Source organism: Oncorhynchus nerka, linkage group LG10, assembly GCF_034236695.1.
Source record: "Oncorhynchus nerka isolate Pitt River linkage group LG10, Oner_Uvic_2.0, whole genome shotgun sequence".
In the NCBI taxonomy this organism is placed as follows: domain Eukaryota; kingdom Metazoa; phylum Chordata; class Actinopteri; order Salmoniformes; family Salmonidae; genus Oncorhynchus; species Oncorhynchus nerka.
In genome coordinates, this window is record NC_088405.1 from 84,486,099 (window position 1) to 84,509,615 (window position 23,517).

The window sequence follows — 23,517 nt, forward strand, 5'->3', positions numbered from 1 at the left end:
CTTACTTCATTTGCACACACTGTATACAGATTTTTCTATTGTGTTGTTGTTTTGCTTTGCTTTATCTTGGCCAGCTCGCAGTTGTAAATGAGAACTTGTTCTCAACTCTCCTACCTGGTTAAATAAAGGTGTGAAAAAACATCCAGTATCAAAAATATGCAAAAGTTCAGAAAATTAGAAAGTGACAAATACTATTTCACAACACTGTACATACGGTCTTCAGGGCTTAAAGACGGATTTGTTTTTTAAAAAAGCAAACCAGTAGGAAGCTGAGTTTAGTTATCCGTTAACTTCTGAGCCTCTGACATTTACATCTTGTAAATAGGGAGAGGCTAGAGGAACACACATTTCAGTCGTAACATTTGCATGTACATGCATAACTGTGTCTGAGAGAATGAGAGCTAGAAGTAAATGGAGAGGGATGTTGGTAGAGGGAGAAAACATGAGAGAGAGATTGAAAGAAGGCATTCTCTTCATCTTTTCTATCTCAGCCTATCAGTGTTGCAATGTGACCTCATAACCCAGCAACAATCATGCAAGTGTTTGTTTAGTCTAGCCATTGGGGTTATGAGAAGCAACTCATTTCAGCTGGAACACACTGACACTGTACATTGGGAGGGGGGGTTCATCATCTTTTAATAAGCATAGTAAATAAACCCGGGCCTGAGGGGATTTTAAAATGCAATTCTTTTTCTAATCTATAAACGCAAGATCAGATTGTAAATAAAGTGGATCTGCGATGTGGAGAGACAGATCTTGAGGGTCAGCACTTGTCAGTAGTCTAGGCCAGATAGACAGAGAGTGGTTGGGTGACTGGCAGAGACCCAGGACGCAACAGTGGGAAGATCCCTCTGTGTGGACATAAAGAATAGAGAGGTGCACCCTTCTGACCCCCAAAACTGACGGCTAGATCATAGCTCAGACGTGTGGGGTCAATTAAACAGAGTTGTGGAGTAGTGAAGTTGGATTGAGGAATACTGTGTGTGTGAGCCTGCAGTTTAAAGTATTGATGAGGCAGAGTGACACATAGGAGTCAAGGTGGTACAGTCATACTGTGGTAACATGGTCAAACTGTAATAACATTGTCATAGAACAGCATGTAGAATGCTGATGGAAGGAGAGTAAACAAACCTAGGGGAAAGCATTTGTTACCTCAAGCAGGTGGCATAGGGATGAATGAGTAAGTGAGTGAGTGAGTGAGTGAGTGAGTGAGTGAGTGAGTGAGAGAGAATAAACCAAGTTGTTTTAGTAGCTCTTGCATCATGTTCAAGCCTAAATGCTCAAATTAACAGACTTAACAAAACAAAAGGCAAATAAAGTCCTGTTGTTGATTTGAGGGTTGCATCTCAAATACAACCCTATTCCCCTATATAGTGCACAACCTTTTCCTAGAACCCTATGAGCCCTGGTCAAAAGTAGTGCACTACGGAATAGGGAATAGGGTGCCATTTGGGACTCACAGAAGTCTCTTACCCAGTTCTCTGAACTCCAGGTTAACCAGCTCCAGCCAGGACACGTCTATGTCATCCAGGTCATAGCGGCTATGGGGCTCATTGGTGGTCTTCATGCACCCCTGGCCCAGACCCAGGCCCAGCTCACACCCCCGGCCCTGCCCTGGCCAGTAGAATGGGATACGCCCCACCTCTGGTAGCATCCTGTCAACACAGAAAAACTAAGTTTTTTTTTTTTAACTTTCATGAACTGAAATATTTTACATTTAGTGAAACGTGTACAGTGAACAGTTAAAGGTGTACAGTAAGCAGTTAAACGTGTACATTAAGGATAGAAACATATGGTCAAACAGATGCTTGGACTTGTGAGTCATGGATACATCATTAATCATCCTTCCTTTATTCAGGTACAGGCACACACATGCACGTACGCGCAGACACAAATATCACACACAGACATGATCAGACAGCGAGAAACAGACCCCCGGTTACGACAGTCATCAGATGGTCATCACAGCAGCATCATCACAGTAAGTGTGTCATTCTGAGGAGCCATCATTGAAATAATCACTTGGGTGTCATTGAGACAGTGGCAACCTTCCTGACAGACCTAGACAGACAACCCTGATTGACCAGCACTAACAACCCTCCCTAGCCACAGGCCCTGGATGCGTCCCAAATGGCACCCTATTTACTTGTAGTGCAATAATTTTGACCAGGTCCCTCTAGTCCAAAGTAGTGCACTATATAGGGAATAGGGTGCCAATTGGGATACATGCAGTGACACCCTGATGACCTGCCTACAGTAAACAACCCTGACGGACCAGCCCTAACAACCCGCCCTGTCCTCTGTCCAATGCACAGGCCCTGTGTTGTGTATGTCCAGACATGGGGATGTATTTGTAGTGCACAGGGAACCATGAGGGGAGAGAGAGAGAGAGAGAGAGAGAGAGAGAGAGAGCGCGAGTAGAACTGCAGTCATCATCACCTCCCTCCCGGCGGCTCAGGTCCTTCTCACTGTGGATTCAGGAAGACCCACTGGAAGGTGAGCCTGTAAAGATTTCTGTACAGATCTCCCTACACACACACACACACGCACGCACACACGCTCCCAAACCAGCCCACGGGGATTTTCCAGTTCTATCAGTGCACACACAAACACACACACTCTTTCATGCACGACAAACACCTCGTCACCTCCTCCACCTGGTAATTAAATCATGACCTTTGAGTGAAAGGACGTGGTGTGATAATTGTACATTTAACATTTTAGTCATTTAGCAGATGCTCTTATCCAGAGTGACTAAAAGGAGCAATTTGAGTTAAGTGCCTTGCTCAAGGGCACAGCGATTTTTCACCAAGTCGGCCCGGGGATTCAAACCAGCGACCTTTCGGACACTGGCCCAACGCTCTTAAACGCTATGCTTCCTGCCAGACTCTGCCTCTCTCTGTCTCTAATCTTAAATAGGTCATCAACCTCATCACCACAGCTCCTGCCTCACTGCGTCAAAGGCTGGGTAGTGTACTGGGTGTTTACACAGTCACACTGAGTTCCGAATGGCATCATATTCCCTATGAGCTCTGGTCAAAAGCAGTGCGCACGATCGGGAATAGGGTGCCATCTGGGACGCACACACACTGTGCTCTCCACACTGCCCCCCTTCCCTGGCCGACACGTCTGATGTAAAACCATGCAAATAATGTAAGGCCTGAAAAATCCCCAGACAGATGCCTTCCTGCTGCCACCCAGACAGATGCCTTCCTTGTGCCTCCCAGACTGATGCCTTACTGCTGCCTCCCAGACCGATGCCTTACTGCTGCCTCCCAGACCGATGCCTTACTGCTGCCTCCCAGACCGATGCCTTACTGCTGCCTCCCAGACTGATGTCTTACTGCTGCCTCCCAGACTGATGCCTTACTGCTGCCTCCCAGACTGATGCCTTCCTTGTGCCTCCCAGACTGATGTCTTACTGCTGCCTCCCAGATTGATGCCTTACTGCTGCCTCCCAGACCGATGTCTTACTGCTGCCTCCCAGACTGATGTCTTACTGCTGCCTCCCAGACAGATGCCTTACTGCTGCCTCCCAGACTGATGCCTTACTGCTGCCTCCCAGACCGATGCCTTACTGCTGCCTCCCAGACCGATGCCTTACTGCTGCCTCCCAGACCGATGCCTTACTGCTGCCTCCCAGACCGATGTCTTACTGCTGCCTCCCAGACTGATGTCTTACTGCTGCCTCCCAGACTGATGCCTTACTGCTGCCACCCAGACTGATGCCTTACTGCTGCCACCCAGACTGATGCCTTACTGCTGCCACCCAGACTGATGCCTTACTGCTGCCTCCCAGACCGATGTCTTACTGCTGCCTCCCAGACTGATGTCTTACTGCTGCCTCCCAGACTGATGTCTTACTGCTGCCTCCCAGACTGATGCCTTACTGCTGCCACCCAGACTGATGCCTTACTGCTGCCACCCAGACTGATGCCTTACTGCTGCCACCCAGACTGATGCCTTACTGCTGCCTCCCAGACCGATGTCTTACTGCTGCCTCCCAGACTGATGTCTTACTGCTGCCTCCCAGACTGATGCCTTACTGCTGCCTCCCAGACTGATGCCTTACTGCTGCCTCCCAGACTGATGTCTTACTGCTGCCTCCCAGACAGATGCCTTATTGCTGCCTCCCAGACAGATGCCTTATTGCTGCCTCACAGACAGATGCCTTACTGCTGCCTGCCAGACTGATGCTTTATTGCTGCCTCCCAGACAGATGCCTTACTGCTGCTTCCCAGACAGATGCCTTACTGCTGCCTCCCAGACAGATGCCTTACTGCTGCCTCCCAGACAGATGACTTACTGCTGCCTGCCAGACAGATGCTTTACTGCTGCCTCCCAGACAGATGCCTTACTGCTGCTTCCCAGACAGATGCCTTACTGCTGCTTCCCAGACAGATGCCTTACTGCTGCCTCCCAGACAGATGCCTTATTGCTGCCTCCCAGACAGATGCCTTACTGCTGCCTCCCAGACAGATGCCTTACTGCTGCCTGCCAGACTGATGCTTTATTGCTGCCTCCCAGACAGATGCCTCACTGCTGCTTCCCAGACAGATGCCTTACTGCTGCCTCCCAGACAGATGCCTTATTGCTGCCTCCCAGACAGATGCCTTACTGCTGCCTCCCAGACAGATGCCTTACTGCTGCCTGCCAGACTGATGCTTTATTGCTGCCTCCCAGACAGATGCCTCACTGCTGCTTCCCAGACAGATGCCTTACTGCTGCCTCCCAGACAGATGCCTTACTGCTGCCTCCCAGACAGATGCCTTACTGCTGCCTGCTAGCAGCCTGCTGCCTCCTTCCACTACTTCCACTCCTTCATCGCTGTTTTTTCTAAGAACTGGCAACGATCAAATGTGGGTGGTTTACATTTGTGAGGGAACTCATTTCATACATTTTTATACAGTGTTGCTGTGCCCGATTTCGCTTGTTATCTTTTCATTAGATAAGCCCCTTCTACTGTCCGTCGACCCCCACCCTAGAATCACATCTGCAGGCAGGAAGCCGGCCAGCCTAAAGGTGTTCAAAGCTGGAAGGATTGTCTAAAGTGGTGACTGGAAACAGACTTGTAGTGGATCTTGCAGAGATGCAGGCAAAAGGTGACTAATCTGATGCTGCTTCATTTGTCTCTCTCACTAGCTGACTGTAGTCGACGTGGAGTTTCTACGGCTGACTGTAGTCGACGTGGAGTTTCTACGGCTGACTGTAGTCGACGTGGAGTTTCTACGGCTGACTGTAGTCGACGTGGAGTTTCTACGGCTGACTGTAGACGACGTGGAGTTTCTACGGCTGACTGTAGACGACGTGGAGTTTCTACGGCTGACTGTAGACGACGTGGAGTTTCTACGGCTGACTGTAGACGACGTGGAGTTTCTACGGCTGACTGTAGACGACGTGGAGTTTCTACGGCTGACTGTAGACGACGTGGAGTTTCTACGGCTGACTGTAGTCGACGTGGAGTTTCTACGTCTGACTGTAGACGACGTGGAGTTTCTACGTCTGACTGTAGACGACGTGGAGTTTCTACGGCTGACTGTAGACGACGTGGAGTTTCTACGGCTGACTGTAGACAACGTGGAGTTTCTACATCTGACTGTAGACGACGTGGAGTTTCTACGGCTGACTGTAGTCGACGTGGAGTTTCTACGGCTGACTGTAGATGACTGGTGAAGGAAAACCATAGGGGTGAGGTGAAATAACAGTTCTCTCTGCCCAGGGTCACATGTCCTGAACACAAGCTACAAAACACAAGTTCCGTCAGCGGACTTGATGATGGAGTTGGAACTAAAGTTGAAGTCCGAAGTTTACATACACTTAGGTTGGAGTCATTAAAACTTGTTTTTAAACCCCTCCACAAATATCTTGTTCACAAACTATAGTTTTGGCAAGTCTGTTAGGATATCTACTTTGTGCATGACAAGTAATTTTTCAAAAAATTGTTTACGGACAGTTCATTTAACTTATAATTCACTGTATCACAATTCCAGTGGGTCAGAAGTTTACATACACTAAGTTCAATGTGCCTTTAAAGACGTTGGAAAATTCCAGAAAATGATGTCATGGCTTTAGAAGCTTCTGATAGGCTAATTGACACCATTTGAGTCATTTGGAGGTGTACCTGTGGATGTATTTCAAGGCCTACCTACAAACTCAGTGCCTCTTTGCTTGAAATCATGGGAAAATCAAAAGAAATCAGCCAAGAAACCACGCAGCCGTCATACCGCTCAGGAAGGAGACGCGTGCTGTCTCCTAGAGATGAACGTACTTTGGTGCGAAAAGTGCAAATCAATCCCAGAATAACAGCAAAGGACCTTGTGAAGATGCTGGAGGGAACAGGTACAAAAGTATCTATATCCACACAACCTCAAAGGACGCTCAGCAAGGAAGAAGCCACTGCTCCAAAACCGCCATAAAAAAAAGCCAGACTACGATTTGCAACTGCACATGGGGACAAAGATCGTACTTTTTTGAGAAATGTCCTCTGGTCTGATGAAACAAAAACAGAACTGTTTGGCCATAATGACCATCGTTATGTTTGGAGGAAAAAGGGGGAGGCTTGCAAGCCGAAGAACACTATCCCAACCGTGAAGCATGGGGGTGGCAGCATCATGTTGTGGGGGTGCTTTGCTGCAGGAGGGACTGGTGAACTTCACAAAATAGATGGCATCATGGGGTAGGAAAATTATTATGTGGATATATTGAAGCAGCATCTCAAGACATCAGTCAGGAAGTTAAAGCTTGGTCGCAAATGGGTCTTCCAAATGGACAATGACCCCAAGCATACTTCCAGAGTTGTGGCAAAATGGCTTAAGGACAGCAAAGTCAAGGTATTGGAGTGGCCATTACAAATTCCTGACCTCAAAATTTGTAGGCAGAACTGAAAAAGCATGTGTGAGCAAGGAGGCCTACAAACCTGACTCAGATACACCAGCTCTGTCAAGAGGAATGGGCCAAAATTCCCCCAACTTATTGTGGGAAGCTTGTGGAAGGATACCCAAAATGTTTGACCCACGTTAAACAATTTAAAGACAATTCTACCAAATACTAATTGAGTGTATGTAAACTTCTGACCCACTGGGAATGTGATGAAAGAAATAAAAGCTGGGGAAAAAATCACTCTACTATTATTCCGACATTTCACATTCTTAAAATAAAGTGGTGATCCTAACTGACCAAAGACAGGGAATTTTACTAGGATTAAATGTCAGGAATTGTGAAAAACTTCCAACTTTAACTGTACAAATCAAAGTTTATTTGCCACATGCGCCGAATACAACAGGTGTAGACCTTAGTGAAATGCTTACTTACAGGCTCTAACCAAAGGTGCGGGGAAAAAAATGTATGTGTGTGTGTGTGTAGGTAAGTAAAGAAATAAAACAACAGTAAAAAGACATTTGAAAAAAGAATAGCAAGGCTATATACAGACACCTGTTAGTCAGGCTTATTGAGGTAGTATGTACATGTAGGTATCGTTAAAGTGACTATGCATATGATGAACAGAGAGTAGCAGAAGCGTAAAACGAGGGATTGGCGGGTGGTTAAAGTGACTATGCATATAAGATCAAAAGAGAGTAGCAGCAGCGTAAAAGAGGGGTTGGGGGGGGCACAATGCTAATAGTCCGGGTAACCATTTGGTTAGATGTTCAGGAGTCTTATGGCTTGGGGGTAAAAACTGATAGGTTGTTATTCTGGCACCACCCGGCCAGGTCTCTGACCTCCTCCCTATAGGCTGTCTCGTCGTTGTCGGTGATCAGGCCTACCACTGTTTTGTCGTCAGCAAACTTAATGATGGTTTTGGAGTCATGCCTGGCCGTGCAGTCGTGGGTGAACAGGGAGGACAGAAGGGGACTGAGCACGCACCCCTGGGGAGCTCCAGTGTTGAGGAGCAGCGTGGCAGTTTTGTTGCTACCTACCCTCACCACCTGGGGGCGGCCTGTCAGGAAGTCCAGGATCCAGTTGCAGAGGGAGGTGTTTAGTCCCAGGATCCTTAGGTTGGTGATGAGCTTTGAGGGTACTATGGTGTTGAACGCTGAGCTGTAGTCAATGAACAGCATTCTCACATAGGTGTTCCTTTTGTCCAGGTGGGTTGCTACTAATACTCATAAACAATGAGGGAGGGAGTTCAAAGACCGAGAGAAAACAGAGGAGGGGGAAAGAGGGAGACCTTCGTCCCCTAAACAACCGTTTAGTCTATTCGCCAGATCAGGAGACACCACCTTGCAAAACACCTCCCAGTCCTCATTCCAGTATTCCACTTCTAAGGTTTGTTGTGTATATTCTTCTCCTTCGGCTAAGATGTGGCGCTTCACTCTACAGGCCGGGTAATCAAAAGCATATCCCCACAGTTGGCCATTAGACATAACCAATTGATGTGTCAGTAGCTTTACGGGAGATTTTTGGGCTTCTGTACAAATTATTTTTTGGAACATCTTACACTACATGGCCAAAAGTATGTGCTCGTCCATCATCTCATTCCAAAATCATGGGTATTACTATAGAGTTGTTCTTCTCTTTGCTGCTATAACAGCCTCTACTCTTCTGGGAAGGCTTTCCACTAGATGTTGGAACATTGCTGCACGGGCTTCCATTCAGCAACATGAGCATTAGTGAGGTTGGGCACTGATGTTGGACGATTAGGCCTGGCTCACAGTCGGCGTTCCAATTCATCCCACAGCTGTTCGATGGGGTTGAGGTCAGGGATCTGTGCAGGCCAGTCAAGTTCTTCCACACCGATCTTGACAAACCATTTCTGTATGGACCTCGCTTTGTGCACCGGGGAAATGTCATGCTGAAACAGGAAAGGGCCTTCCCTAAACTGTTGCCACAGAGTTGGAAGCAAAGAATTGTCTAGAATGTCATTGTATGCTGTAGCGTTAATATTTCCCTTCACTGGAACTAAGGGGCCTTGGTCCGAACTATGAAAAACAGCCCCAGACCATTATTCCTCCTCCACCAAACCTTACAGTTACCACTATTCATTGGGGCAGGTAGCGTCCTCCTGGCATCTGCCAAACCCAGATTCGTCCGCCGGACTGACAGATGTTGAAGCGTGATTCATCACTCCAGAGAACAGGTTTCCACTGCACGTTTCCACTGAGTCCAATAGCAGCAAGCTTTAGACCACTCCAGCCAACGCTTGGCATTGCTCATGGTGATCTTAGGCTTGTGTGCGGATGCTCAGACATGGATACCCATTTCGTGAAGCTCCAGACAAACAGTTCTGGTACTGACGTTTCTCCCAGTGTGGAACTCGGTAGTGAGTGTTGCAACCGAGGACAGACAATTTTTATGTGATTTTTACGTGACAGCACTCGGCAGTCACATTCTGTGAGCTTGTGTGGCCTACCACATCACGACTGAGCCGTTGTTGCTCCTGGACGTTTCCACTTCACAATAACAGCACTTAAAGTTGACCGGGGCAGCTCTATCAGGGCTGAAATTTGACGAACTGATTTGTTGGAAAGGTGGCATCCTAAAACGGTGACACGTTGAAAGTCACTGAGCTCTTCAGTAAGGCCATTCTACTGTAAATGTTTGTCTATGGAGATTGCATGGCTGTGTGCTCGATTTTATACACTTGACAGAAACGGAAATAGCCGAATCCTCTAATTTCACCTTGTGTCCTACTTCAGGTCATCATGTGCGTGTCAGTATGTAACAATTCCATGTTTTTTTCCTGAGTTTTCTGTGCTTTTTGTCTTTTCTGTAGCACACCCGTAGTGTTCACATCACTTACTTTGTGGTTGTTACGAATACTCATAGTCAGGCAATTTCCAGCCTACAAAGAAATGACTTCTTCCACAAAACTTGTTCAAACACAGGCCTCCAAGAACTACACAGCAGTTCTCACAAGTTAATTCTACAAGGTCAACAAGTTCAATCTTCAAACACAAAATTACAAAATTTATCTGCGGAAATTACTTTTTTTTTTACTTCAAAACATAATTTAAAAGTTCAAGAAGTTCACTGCACAGCAGTTCACCCCCCCCCCAAAAAAAAATCGCAAATTATACAATGATACGCTAATTATCCTAAGGAAATCCTGAAATGTCATTAAGAGGTCAACAAGAGGACAACTCAGAACCTTCAACCATCAATCAATTGAACTAATCAAATGAGTGAAAGCAGCCGTGTGCTCTATTCTCTCTGCTGAGAGAGCTGTAATAACTTATTTTGTTGTTTGCGCATTCCTCACATAATATGACTGGCTTCAGAGCTTTCCGAGGAAGCTTTGATCCTTATTTGCCGTTTGGAATATTTATTTGGAGCGAGGGAGGGCTTCTGACTCTCAACTCCTCCATATTTTTCACAGTACACCCTTCCCTCCAGACCCCAAGGGGATGTGGTTTGGGGTTTTATTACACACACACACTGGCCTTGGGGGATCTGTGGTGTGTGCATTTTGTGGCTACTGTACCGTCTGGGTGAGGCTCAGAGAGAGAAAGAGAGCTACTGTGTGAAAGAGGGTCAGTGTGTTAGGAGTGTTAATGACTGAGAAGGTGGGAGGAAGAGTGAGAATCAGCAAGGGTCAGTGTGGAGAGAGAGAGAGACCCTACGGACCCTGGTCAAAAGTAGTGCACTACGTAAGGAATAGGGTGACACTTGGGACCCAACCAAAAACACCACCCACAGGTTTGTCATCTTCCTGGATGATATGTTTTCCCCTCGACACTTCTGATGTGAATGACATCTATCAGAGGGACATAAACAGCACAGTGCTTTATTCAACCCGGTGGGGGCAGACAGACGGGGCCACCGGCAGGCAGGGGCACACAGAATCCTGTTTCATGTTCTGCTCTCTGTTTTCACAGAAAAGGGACAAAACACTGACTAACTGGTAGGTGTTTGTTAGGTATTGCAAAAGTGGAGACAGTTTTCTTGCAAGGTTTCAGCTACGTCCTAACGAAGGTTGAGTGACTGAACAGTAACAGTAAGGTGAAACTTTGTAAGAAAACACTGTGGGTCGTCTCCTTCCCTGCTTTCGTTCGCCACTCGGGCTCCTGAGTTGCGCAGTGGTCTAGGACACTGCATCGCAGTGCAGGAGGCGTCACTGCAGTACCTGGTTCGAATCCAGGCTGCATCACATACGGCCGTGATTGGGTGTCCCATAGGGCGGGGCACAATTGGTCCAGCGTCATCCGGGTTTGACCGGGGTGGGCCGTCATGGTAAATAAGAATTTGTTCTTAACGGACTTGCCTAGTTAAATAAAGGTTACATTATTTATTTTTTCATTGTCTCACAATCATTTCCCCCAATCCCCCCATCTCAAATCTCTTCATGTCTCATTGTCACTAGGTGCCTAAACTCCCTCCTGCCTCCCACACGTTTCAGTGACCCCTTTCTTCCCATGCACCTCATTCCCAATCTCTTGTGCCGACTCTGCCAGGCTGTGTGAGGGGTTCCACTGTGGCCACCCCTGCCCCTCATCCACAAACGACCCCATTCCCACCACCACCTACATCCACAGAGCAGCCAACTGGAACAATCAGGCCAGACTCCCGTGGGGCTTCCTACCCCGGATGTGCCAGGGGCACCCATATCTGGGACTGGCCTGTGTGTGTGTCTGTGTCAGACAGAAACCGATAGAGAACGATCTGATCAAAAAATATACTGACAGAAAATGAAAATGAGTGGGCTTTAAAGGGCAATTCTGTCACTTTTCAACATATTTTTCTCCAGCATCATACCAGTGTCTACATGTGATCTGTGGTTAAAAATATAAGGTCCTAAAAATTGCTTCTCTGTGACATCACAGGGTAGGATTAAAAGTAAGGGGGAAAAGTGAGTTATTTTCAAAACCTGCAACAAGTTTCTAGCCAGAAGAAGGATATCGTCTTGCTCCACACGTTACCATGAATCTCATAGTGCTTGAAAATCACTGTTATTCAAATGTTTCAACTTTTGATGCTATGAAAGAAATAAAGCCTGCACACTCATAAGCTCCACCGTGTATCTTTATTCACAAACAAACAAACAAAGGTTTAGATCACACAAGGATCTTCGTCAGGTTAGGGCAGCATATATAAGCTGAAAGAGGCAACACAAAACATTTACACTTTTTGAATATTATAACTGTATAGCCATTCATATCAGGTAGACAAAACGTATGTGACAATACCCGACCGTGGTTGTCATTATAACAAATGAATCAGATGGCGTTCACAGAAAATGGCTATTGGGAAAGTCCTCATTAAGTCCATTTGGAGACATGGTTTCCAATGGGAATATCCAGTAGTATTCAGTTTGCAACAGAAGTCTATGGATGTGCGTCCCTCGCCTCGGTACTTTGACATGCTGGATACCCATGTACTTCAATGAGGAAACATTGTGTCTGGCAGTGATAAAGTTACTGTTTTTTGGTTGTTGTTTTTTGCTTTTGATGACATCACCGCATATAACTTTTTGACTTTCTATATTTGTTCTACAAAACTGAGAAATGCGTAGTTTTCACATTATGTAGACACTGGTATTGTGCTGGAGATTATGAAAATGAGATTGAAAAGCGGTGGAATTTCTCTTTAAGTAAAGAAAAGTCCCCAAGACAGATAAACAACATGTAGTTTGAGTCATAGCAACCCTCTCAGTCGACCGTTAGTCTATCTGATAGGAAATATTCCAGTAAAACAAATGATGAAAGACCCACGGGTCTGTCCCTAATGGCACCATATTCCCTACCTACACAGTGCACTAGTTTTGACTAGAGTGCAATGGGCTCTGGTAAAAAGTAGTGCACTATGTAGGTAGAGAATAAGGTGCCATTTAGGATTCAGCCCAAGTGAAAATACTTGCTCTGATAACAGAATGACATCAGAGGGAGTCAAGTGGACCTTGAGTCATTTCAATATTTCTTAGAACAATCAGGAAATGTAAAAAATGACTCTTTGCACTTGAGATGTTAATGTTGGACATTCACTTCGAGTGAACAGACACAGAATTTATAACACAATGACTACTACAGTAGCCTAAACCTTTCAGAATGTGGCTTATTTCGTTGTCAAATGCTTTTAAAAAATCATCCAAAAGGCATTGGATAAAATCTGTCAGAAAGCTGCTTCTCTGCCCTAAGTCGTCAGGCACAGTGGATTAACCAGAGCCCTTATGTGTGCTGCCATTTTGTGATTCCTTCAGATGCCTATGAGGTCTGCCCAGGAACGCCAAGCGTGTTGTCATGGATATGGCTGAGCCTTAACAGCCATATTCCAGTGCCCCTTTACTACAAAGAATCAGTCTAGCCGGCTAGGGTTTTAGTCTTACTGCGTTTACTACTATTATCCTTTCTGTTTCCACCCCATTTGTTTTATTTTCATCTTCCCCAAAACTCTGGCAGTTACCCTACACAGAAACTAAATCACAACCCCCCTTTCTTGCCATCCTTTCCCCTTACACAAATGTGCACACTCGTAAAAAATAAAGAGACTCATAATAATCCCTCTTGGTGGGGGGGTTGAGCAGTTTGTGTTGGGGGATTGTTTTCATTCACATTTTCCACTGACTCAATTTCGAGCCAGAAGAGGGAAGAGAAAGCTGGGAGGCTGCTGGTTGCACAGAGCAGGGCTGGCACCATGCCAGGACCTTGCTTCAGGTCTCACAGCTCCCCCAGCCTTTGCTTCCACCTCCTCCTCCTGTCCCCCGCCCCTCTCCTTTTTTGTTGCTAAAACACTGCAGTGAGAAAAAATTCAGCAGAGAGCTAGCTTCCCTGTACCTGTCCCATTGATGAGGAAGCTAAAGAGGCAGGCAGCCAGACTGGGAGGTAGACAGGGAGGGAGGCAGACAGACAGAGACAGACAGACAGACAGTCAGGGAGGCAGAAAGACAGAGAGGGAGGGGGAGAGACAGACAGTCAGGGTGACAGACAGACAGTCAGGGAGGGAGGGAGGCAGACGGTCAGGCAGGGAGGGAGGCAGACAGACAGACGGGGAGGAAGGCAGACAGTCAGGCAAGGAGGGAGGCAGACAGTCAGGCAAGGAGGGAGGCAGACAGACAGTCAGGCAGGGAAGCATTGAGCTAGCTTCTACACCAGCTACACCTCAGAATGCTGAGTTGCATCCAAAGAACACCATACCTACTGTGAAGCATGGGGGTGGAAACATCATGCTTTGGGGCTGTTTTTCTGCAAAGGAACCAGAACAACTGATCCGTGTAAAGGAAAGAATGAATGGGGCCATGTATCGTGAGACTGAGTGAAAACCTCCTTCCATCAGCAAGGGCATTTCAGCATGACAATGATCCCAAACATACCGCCCGGGCAACAAAGGAGTGGCTTCGTAAGAAGCATTTCAAGGTCCTGGAGTGGCCTAGCCAGTCTCCAGATCTCAACCCCATAGAAAATCTTTGGAGGGAGTTGAAAGTCCGTGTTGCCCAGCAACAGCCCCAAAACATCACTGCTCTAGAGGAGATCTGCATGGAGGAATGGGCCAAAATACCAGCAACAGTGTGTGAAAACCTTGAATACTTTTGACCTCTGTCATTGCCAACAAAGGGTATATAAACAAAGTATTGAGATAAACTTTTGTTATTGACCAAATACTTATTTTCCACCATAATTTGCTAATAAATTCATTAAAAATCCTACAATGTGATTTTCTGGATTTTTTTTTCTAATTTTGTCTGTCATAGTTGAAGTGTACCTATGATGAAAATTACAGGCCTCTCTCATCTTTTTAAGTGGGAGAACTTGCACAATTGGTGGCTGACTAAATACTTTTTTGACCCACTGTAGTTATATTATTTGTTAGATATTACTGCACTGTTGGAACTAGAAGCACAAGTATTTCGCTACACTCGCATTAACATCTGCTAACCATGTGTATGTGACCAATACATTTGATTTAGTATTTTCAAGCTAGCTTACAAGTTTAAACATGTAATGTCACATGCAGTACAGTTAAGGAATAACTAGGATAGGATAAAGTAATCCCTCTCACCCCCCCCCCCCTTAAAAGATTTAGATGCACTACTGTTCCACTGGATGTCATAAGGTGAATGCACCAATTTGTAAGTCGCTCTGGATAAGAGCGTCTGCTAAATGACTTAAATGTAAATGTGAAATGTTTCTTGCAAGCTCTAAACCAACAATGCAGTAATCAATAATAATGTACTGTAAAAAAATATATACACTGCTCAAAAAATATAAAGGGAACACTTAAACAACACAATGTAACACCAAGTCAATCACACTTCTGTGAAATCAAACTGTCCACTTAGGAAGCAACACTGATTGACAATAAATTTCACATGCTGTTGTGCAAATGGAATAGACAACAGGTGGAAATTATAGGCAATTAACAAGACACCCCCAATAAAGGAGTGGTTCTGCAGGTGCTGTTCCTATGCTTCCTGGCTGATGTTTTGGTCACTTTTGAATGCTGGCGGTGCTTTCACTCTAGTGGTAGCATGAGACGGAGTCTACAACCCACACAAGTGGCTCAGGTAGTGCAGCTCATCCAGGATGGCACATCAATGTGAGCTGTGGCAAGAAGGTTTGCTGTGTCTGTCAGCGTAGTGTCCAGAGCATGGAGGCGCTACCAGGAGACAGGCCAGTACATCAGGAGATGTGGAGGAGGCCGTAGGAGGGCAACAACCCAGCAGCAGGACCACTACCTCCGCTTTTGTGCAAGGACGAACAGGAGGAGCACTGCCAGAGCCCTGCAAAATGACCTCCAGCAGGCCACAAATGTGCATGTGTCTGCTCAAACGGTCAGAAACAGACTCCATGAGGGTGGTATGAGGGCCCGACGTCCACAGGTGGGGGTTGTGCTTACAGCCCAACACCGTGCAGGACGTTTGGCATTTCCCAGAGAACACCAAGATTGGCAAATTCACCACTGGCACCCTGTGCTCTTCATAGATGAAAGCAGGTTCACACTGAGCACGTGACAGACGTGACAGTCTGGAGACGCCGTGGAAAACGTTCTGCTGTCTGCAACATCCTCCAGCATGACCGGTTTGGCGGTGGGTCAGTCATGGTGTGGGGTGGCATTTCTTTGGGGGGCCACACAGCCCTCCATGTGCTCGCCAGAGGTAGCCTGACTGCCATTAGGTACCGAGATGAGATCCTCAGACCCCTTGTGAGACCATATGCTGGTGCGGTTGGCCCTGGGATCCTCCTAATACAAGACAATGCTAGACCTCATGTGGCTGGAGTGTGTCAGCAGTTCCTGCAAGAGGAAGGCATTGATGCTATGGACTGGCCCGCCCGTTCCCCAGACCTGAATCCAATTGAGCGCATCTGGGATGTCTCGGATGCTTTAGTCCAGGTCTGGGAGGAGATCCCTCAGGAGACCATCCATGAGGAGCATGCCCAGGCGTTGTAGGGAGGTCATACAGGCACATGGAGGCCACACACACTACTGAGCCTCATTTTGACTTGTTTTAAGGACATTACATCAAAGTTGAGTGTGACTCCAAATCCAGACCTCCATGGGTTGATACATTTGATTTCCATTGATAATTCTTGTGTGATTTTGTTGTCAGCGCATTCAACTATGTAAAGAAAAAAGTATTTAATAAGAATATTTCATTCATTCCCTTTATTTTTTTGAGCAGTGTATATAAATAAAAAATATAAAAATAAGACAGCTAGCTAGCCTACATGGCTCAGTGTGGTGAGACTTGTGTTATATCGACTACCATCACTTGTCCAATATCGAATATGGTTTGTGGGTGTGTTGTAAAAACTTGCAATAACAAACCAAGGAATTTGTCAGCTATAATCTTCCACAAACTTTTTGTTGAAGTCACCTTTCTCCCTCAATGTTTCAAAAAGAAAAACAGTTCACTGTGAACAAAACTCAAGAGAGGAAAAACGAATACCTCTTTAAATAAACAATAATGCAATATCAGTGAGAGGAGAGAGAGAGAGAGAGAGAATGCCTCCATTGTTTTCTGTTTTCTGCCAGTTCCAAATCCTTCTTGCAGGACACCTATTAATCATCAGCACATCTCATTTAGATGTATTTCACCATTCATATTCAATAAAACAGGTAGAATCAAAAGGGAATGCAAGGCGTTGTAAAACATGTTAATAGGTGTTTTATGTAACAGCATTGCATGCCCTGAGAGTGTGTTTCTGTCTGTCTGTGTGCGCAAGAGATGTTTATGAATATTTAAGTGTGTCAGTGCCTATCTTCCACCAAGTTTCTATGAAACGTACCTGCACATGTGTGTGCATGTGGGGGGACTAACACATTTGGTGCCACGACCTCCACGGTGCCCCACCCTTTTTGTTGGGGGGGGGGGGGATCGCTAACTTGCATTGAAGAAATGTGCAGTTTACACATTTTGTCATGAGTCTATGACAAAATCTTGCCGTTTTAAAAAAGGTAATTTTCCTGGAGTTCGGGCCCTGCATACCCTTTTGGCAATCCAGTCCTGTGTGCATGTCTAGTGAGAGCAAAAGAAAGCAAGCTATTGCTCATTTTCTGAGAGCCTGAGTCATCCTCATTACATGTATTACTGTATTCACAAATTGGAGTGTTTGTGTGTCCGTACGTGTATGTGTGTGTATGTTGTGTAAGGGTGTGTGCCTGCCTGCTTGTGTAAGAGATCACAGTAAGTGTGTGGGAGTTTTTAAAAACCTCTTTTGAAAAATAAGAGAGATGAGCGTGAGGGAGGGAGAGAACGAGAGATGAGCGTGAGGGAGGGAGAGAACGAGAGATGCTGAAGGATACGGTCGCTCTACACTTGTCAAGGATGATGTCATGATCGTTAGATTCTACACATGATGCTGTGGCCTCTCTCTCTCTAGTGTGTACAGTCCAATACTCAATTCATAGATAACAGATAAATACACCTTGTAGAAACGCTCAACCTTGTAGAGATCCACACAGAGATAACGGCTCATAGCATTGGGACTGGGAGACTCATGACAACCTGTCTAATACAATTCCACCCTGTTAAGAGCTATGGAGATGGCCAAGCAACCATCACTGACCAGGGTTAATTCGCTAACATGTTGGCTCTTGACAAGGAAGTTGAAGGTAGCATATCGTTAGCTTAACGCAATTGCTGGAAGTCTGGGTATCTACTAGCCAGCTCCTCTCAAAAGCAGGGAAATAGAAAGTATTCGTTACAAGTACATATACACAATTATATTTTGATTATAGTTGTTTGAAAAACATTTCTTTTTGGAACTATTTTCTCTGAACTTCATTCATCCACTGTGATGGTGGGCACAAGGATAGGCTGGGCGGGAGTGTCAACACTGAGACAGCGATGGTTTTTCACCAGTTTGCTAGCTAGATATCAAGTAAGCAAAGTATGAGAAGAGGACATCAATGACAAAATCCCACAGAAGAAGAGGAGGAGTACATCAAAAGACTGCTCAAGGAGTACATCAAAAGAGTGCTCATCCGAAGCAATATTTGCACCTCCCAGCTGTGACTTGAAAATTGTGGACACTGCTGGAGTGCTGGAGTGTCCACAATTTGGTGAAAAGTTTGGAGTTCCTGGGCATACACATCACAGGCAAACTGAAATGGTCCACCCACACAGAAAGGTGGTGAAGAAGGCGCAACAGCGCCTCTTCAACCTCAGGAGGCTGAAGAAATGTTTGGGCTTGTCACCCAAAACCTTGACAAACTTTTACAGATGCACAATCGAGAGCATCCTTTCGGGCTGTATCACAGCCTGGTACGGCAACTGCACCGCCATCAACAGCAAGGCTCTACAGAGGGTGGTGCGGTCTGCACAACGCATCACCGGGGTCAAACTACCTGCCCTCCATGACACCAACAGCACCCGATGTCACAGGAAGGCCAAAAAGATCATCAAGGACAAAAACCACACGAGCCACTGCCTGTTCACCCCGCTATCATCTAGAAGGCGAAGTCTGTATAGGTGCATCAAAGCTGGGACTGAGAGATTGAGAAACAGTTTCTATCTCAAGGCCATCACACTGCTAAACAGCAATCACTAACTCAGAGAGGCTGCTGCCTACATAGAGACTCATCACGGGCCACTTTAATAAATTGATCACGAATCACTTTAAACAATGCCACTTTAATAATGTTTACATATCTTACATTACTCATATCCCATGTATATACTGTATTTTATAGCATCTAATGCACCTTCCCTATGCCGCTCGGCCATCGCTCATCCACATATTTATATGTACATATTCTCATTCACCCCTTTAGATGTGTGTGTATTAGGAAGTTATTGGAGAATTGTTAGAATACTTGTTAGATTTGTGTGTATTCGGAAGTTGTTGGAGAATTGTTAGAATACTTGTTAGATTTGTGTGCATTAGGTACAGTGGGGCAAAAAAGTATTTAGTCAGCCACCAATTGTGCAAGTTCTCCCACTTAAAAAGATGAGGCCTGTAATTTTCATCATAGGTACACTTCAACTATGACAGACAAAATTAGAAAAGAAATCCAGAAAATCACTTTGTAGGATTTTTAATGAATTTATTTGCAAATTATGGTGGAAAATAACTAATTGGTCACCTACAAACAAGATTTCTGGCTCTCACAGACTTCTTCTTTAAGAGGCTCCTCTGTCCTCCACTCGTTACCTGTCCTCTTCTTTAAGAGGCTCCTCTGTCCTCCACTCGTTACCTGTATTAATGGCACCTTTTTGAACTTGTTATCAATATAAAAGACACCTGTCCACAACCTCAAACAGTCACACTCCAAACTCCACTATGGCCAAGACCAAAGAGCTGTCAAAGGACACCAGAAACAAAATTGTAGACCTGCACCAGGCTGGGAAGACTGAATCTGCAATAGGTAAGCAGCTTGGTTTGAAGAAATCAACTGTGGGAGCAATTATTAGGAAATGGAAGACATACAAGACCACTGATAATCTCCCTCGATCTGGGGCTCCACGCAAGATCTCACCCCGTGGGGTCAAAATGATCACAAGAACGGTGAGCAAAAATCGCAGAACCACACGGGGGGACCTAGTGAATGACCTGCAGAGAGCTGGGACCAAAGTAACAAAGTAACAAAACGCACTACGCCACCAGGGTACTCAAATCCTGCAGTGCCAGACGTGTCCCCCTGCTTAAGCCAGTACATGTCCAGGCCCGTCTGAAGTTTGCTAGAGAGCATTTGGATGATCCAGAAGAAGATTGGGAGAATGTCATATGTTCAGATGAAACCAAAATATAACTTTTTGGTAAAAACTCAACTCGTTGGGTTTGGAGGACAAAGAATGCTGAGTTGCATCCAAAGAACACCATACCTACTGTGAAGCATGGGGGTGGAAACATCATGTTTGGGGCTGTTTTTCTGCAAAGGGACCAGGACGACTGATCCGTGTAAAGGAAAGAATGAATGGGACCATGTATTGTGAGATTTTGAGTGAAAACCTCCTTCCATCAGCAAGGGCATTGAAGATGAAACGTGGCTGGGTCTTTCAGCATGACAATGATCCCAAACACATCGCCCGGGCAACGAAGGAGTGGCTTCGTAAGAAGCATTTCAAGGTCCTGGAGTGGTCTAGCCAGTCTCCAGATCTCAACCATAGAAAATCTTTGGAGGGAGTTGAAAGTCCGTGTTGCCCAGCAACAGCCCCAAAACATCACTGCTCTAGAGGAGATCTACATGGAGGAATGGGCCAAAATACCAGCAACAGTGTGTGAAAACCTTGTGAAGACTTACAGAAAACGTTTGACCTCTGTCATTGCCAACAAAGGGTATATAACAAAGTATTGAGATAAACTTTTGTTATTGACCAAATACTTATTTTCCACCATAATTTGCAAATAAATTCATTAAAAATCCTACAATGTGATTTTCTGGATTTTTTTCTCTCATTTTGTCTGTCATAGTTGAAGTGTACCTATGATGAAAATTACAGGCCTCTCATCTTTTTAAGTGGGAGAACTTGCACAATTGGTGGCTGACTAAATACTTTTTTGCCCCAGTGTAGTTATATTATTTGTTAGATATTACTGCACTGTTGGAACTATAAGCACAAGTATTTCGCTACACTCGCATTAACATCTGCTAACCATGTGTATGTGACCAATACATTTGATTTAGTATTTTCAAGCTAGCTTACACGTTTAAACTTGTAATGTCACATGCAGTACAGTGAAATGTTTCTTGCAAGCTCTAAACCAACAATGCAGTAATCAATAACAATGTACTGTAAAAAAAAATATATATATAAATAAAAAATATAAAAATAAGACTGCTAGCTAGCCTACATGGCTTAGTGTGGTGATACTTGTGTTATATCGACTACCATCACTTGTCCAATATCGAATATGGTTTGTGGGTGTGTTGTAAAAACATGCAATAACAAACCAAGGAAATTGTCGGCTATAATCTTACACAAACTTCCATTGAATGATCCGGACTGATTGAAACTAGGGATAGTTTGCATGAATATAGATAACAATACTGCGACCAAGGACCTCAGAAAGTTAGTAGTTTGCTCAGATTTTTTTCACAAGCTATAAAACGAGACGTTTCCAGGGAAACAGCGGACCCATCAGTGGCCATTCTATGCACGCCAGACCAAAGTGGAATGGGGGTATAGTGAGCTCCAAAAGTATTGGGACAGTGACAAATGTTTGGTTGTTTTGGCTCTGTATTCCAGAACTTCGGATTTGAAATTATACAACTATGGAGGTTAAAGTGCAGACTGTCAGCTTCAATTTGAGTGTATTTTCATGCATATCGGGTGAACCGTTAAGATTTTACAGCACTTTCTGTACATAGTACCCATATGGAGGATCGAATTTGTATCAGGATTGAGATCCACATAATGGAGGTGGAATACATCGGAAGTCCGGACATCAGATTCCATGTGGTGTTTTTGCATTTACACATCAGGGAAAAGATCAGATAGGTATCACATATGCAAACAATTGGCAAAAGATCTGAATTGGGATGCGTGTAAACACAGAGTGGAGTGCTTGAATTGGGCCGGTACATACCACTGCCTTAAAAAGTACTGGCCCTGGTCAAAAGTATTGAACTACAAAGGGATTAAGGTGCCATTTGGGACACCCATCTTGAACAAGGTGAGATCCAAGGAGATTCTCTCCCTACTGTAGGGCCCTATAAAATCTGCGGACAACCCGGATGGAATCACGGGATCCAGACATTAAAAAGGAATTCAACAATATAAAAAATGTAGTGAGCATACTAGGGAATCAACTAAATGTTCTGAACATTAATTTGCCCAAGTTTATCATAAGACATGAACAGAACGCATCAGTGATTCGTATTTGCTGTAACTTTCTGAAGAGGTAACGGGGACGTCTCTGTGTGTGTGCGGTGCGCGCGTATACTACTTTGTGTAGCCGTTAGCCATGATGCTATACAATGAAAACAGTCTTCTGGTAGATGGAAAGGCTTTCCCAAAAAACTTCTCAATTAAATGTTAACAACAAACTTTGGGAAATTTTTGCAGAAATTCCCCAGGCTCTGTGCCTACCTGGCAGAATGATATCATGATTATTTTCATCAATCCAGTGGGTATTTGTTTTGTTTTGCAAACTCTACCATCACGTGCACTACATCCTCTTGCTGGGTGAGAACTGGAATTAAAGGGGAACTACACCCAATAATATAAATTAAAAAATCCCAGCTGGGTGAGAACTGGAATTAAAGGGGAACTACACCCAATAATATAAATTAAAAATTCCCAGCTGGGTGAGAACTGGAATTAAAGGGGAACTACACCCAGTAACATAAATTTTAAAAATCCCAGCTGGGTGAGAACTGGAATTAAAGGGGAACTACACCCAATAATATAAATTTAAAAATCCCAGCTGGGTGAGAACTGGAATTAAAGGGGAACTACACCCAGTAACATAAATTTAAAAAATCCCAGCTGGGTGAGAACTGGAATTACAGGGAAACTACACCCAATAATATAAATTTAAAAATCCCAGACCTCAAAAGTGGTCTCCTGATGTGGTTTAAGCATTGTTGTGGACATAGAACGTACACTTAGTTGTTTTTCTATTAATTTATTTGTAGTGATTTTGAGAGCGAAAACCTGAAAAAGAACTGTAAAACGGAAACCCGGAAAAACCAAAACAGATATTTCTCAGTAGGTGCCAGAAAAAACACAACAATCATAAATATTAACTAACTGGGAGCACTTCATATGGGGGGGGGGATTTGCTTGCTAGAAGTTTATGGGACGGAATATCTAACGATCTGCAATAAGCTGTTCTCCTTAATTGCTTCACTGTGAACACTTTAACAACTGGTAAAAGCCCTGAGGAGACGCTAGCTCACACAGCCCACAGTCATGACCTGCATTTTAACACACACAGATAACACTACTCAGCAACAGTATAACCCCAGGGTTTCTCATACACACACGCACGCACACACGCACGCACACACGCATGGGAAGATTTTAATTTACCGGCCATTTGAGAAATTTACCGGACCTATATGTATTGGGTGCATAACCCATTAGGGTGTCCACACATGGTTCTCAGAATAACAGAAATGACATTTAGATCATGGTAATGGACAGAACAGAACATGCAACTCATGTAATGAAGCAGCCAATAAAACAATCATTTCAAACAT

The 23,517-nt window shown here is 44.8% G+C and overlaps 1 protein-coding gene across 7 annotated transcripts in view; it reads right to left on the reverse strand.

The window, feature by feature from the left end:
- LOC115136144 (protein Jade-1-like) overlaps positions 1 to 23,517 on the reverse strand; it is a 239,888-nt gene that overhangs the window by 119,825 nt on the left and 96,546 nt on the right. For all 7 annotated transcript variants that reach the window (XM_029671640.2, XM_029671641.2, XM_065023874.1 and 4 more), the window contains one exon: positions 1,474 to 1,655. In XM_029671640.2, the coding sequence (XP_029527500.1) occupies positions 1,474 to 1,655 (182 nt within the window). The remainder of the gene's footprint in view (positions 1 to 1,473; positions 1,656 to 23,517) is intronic.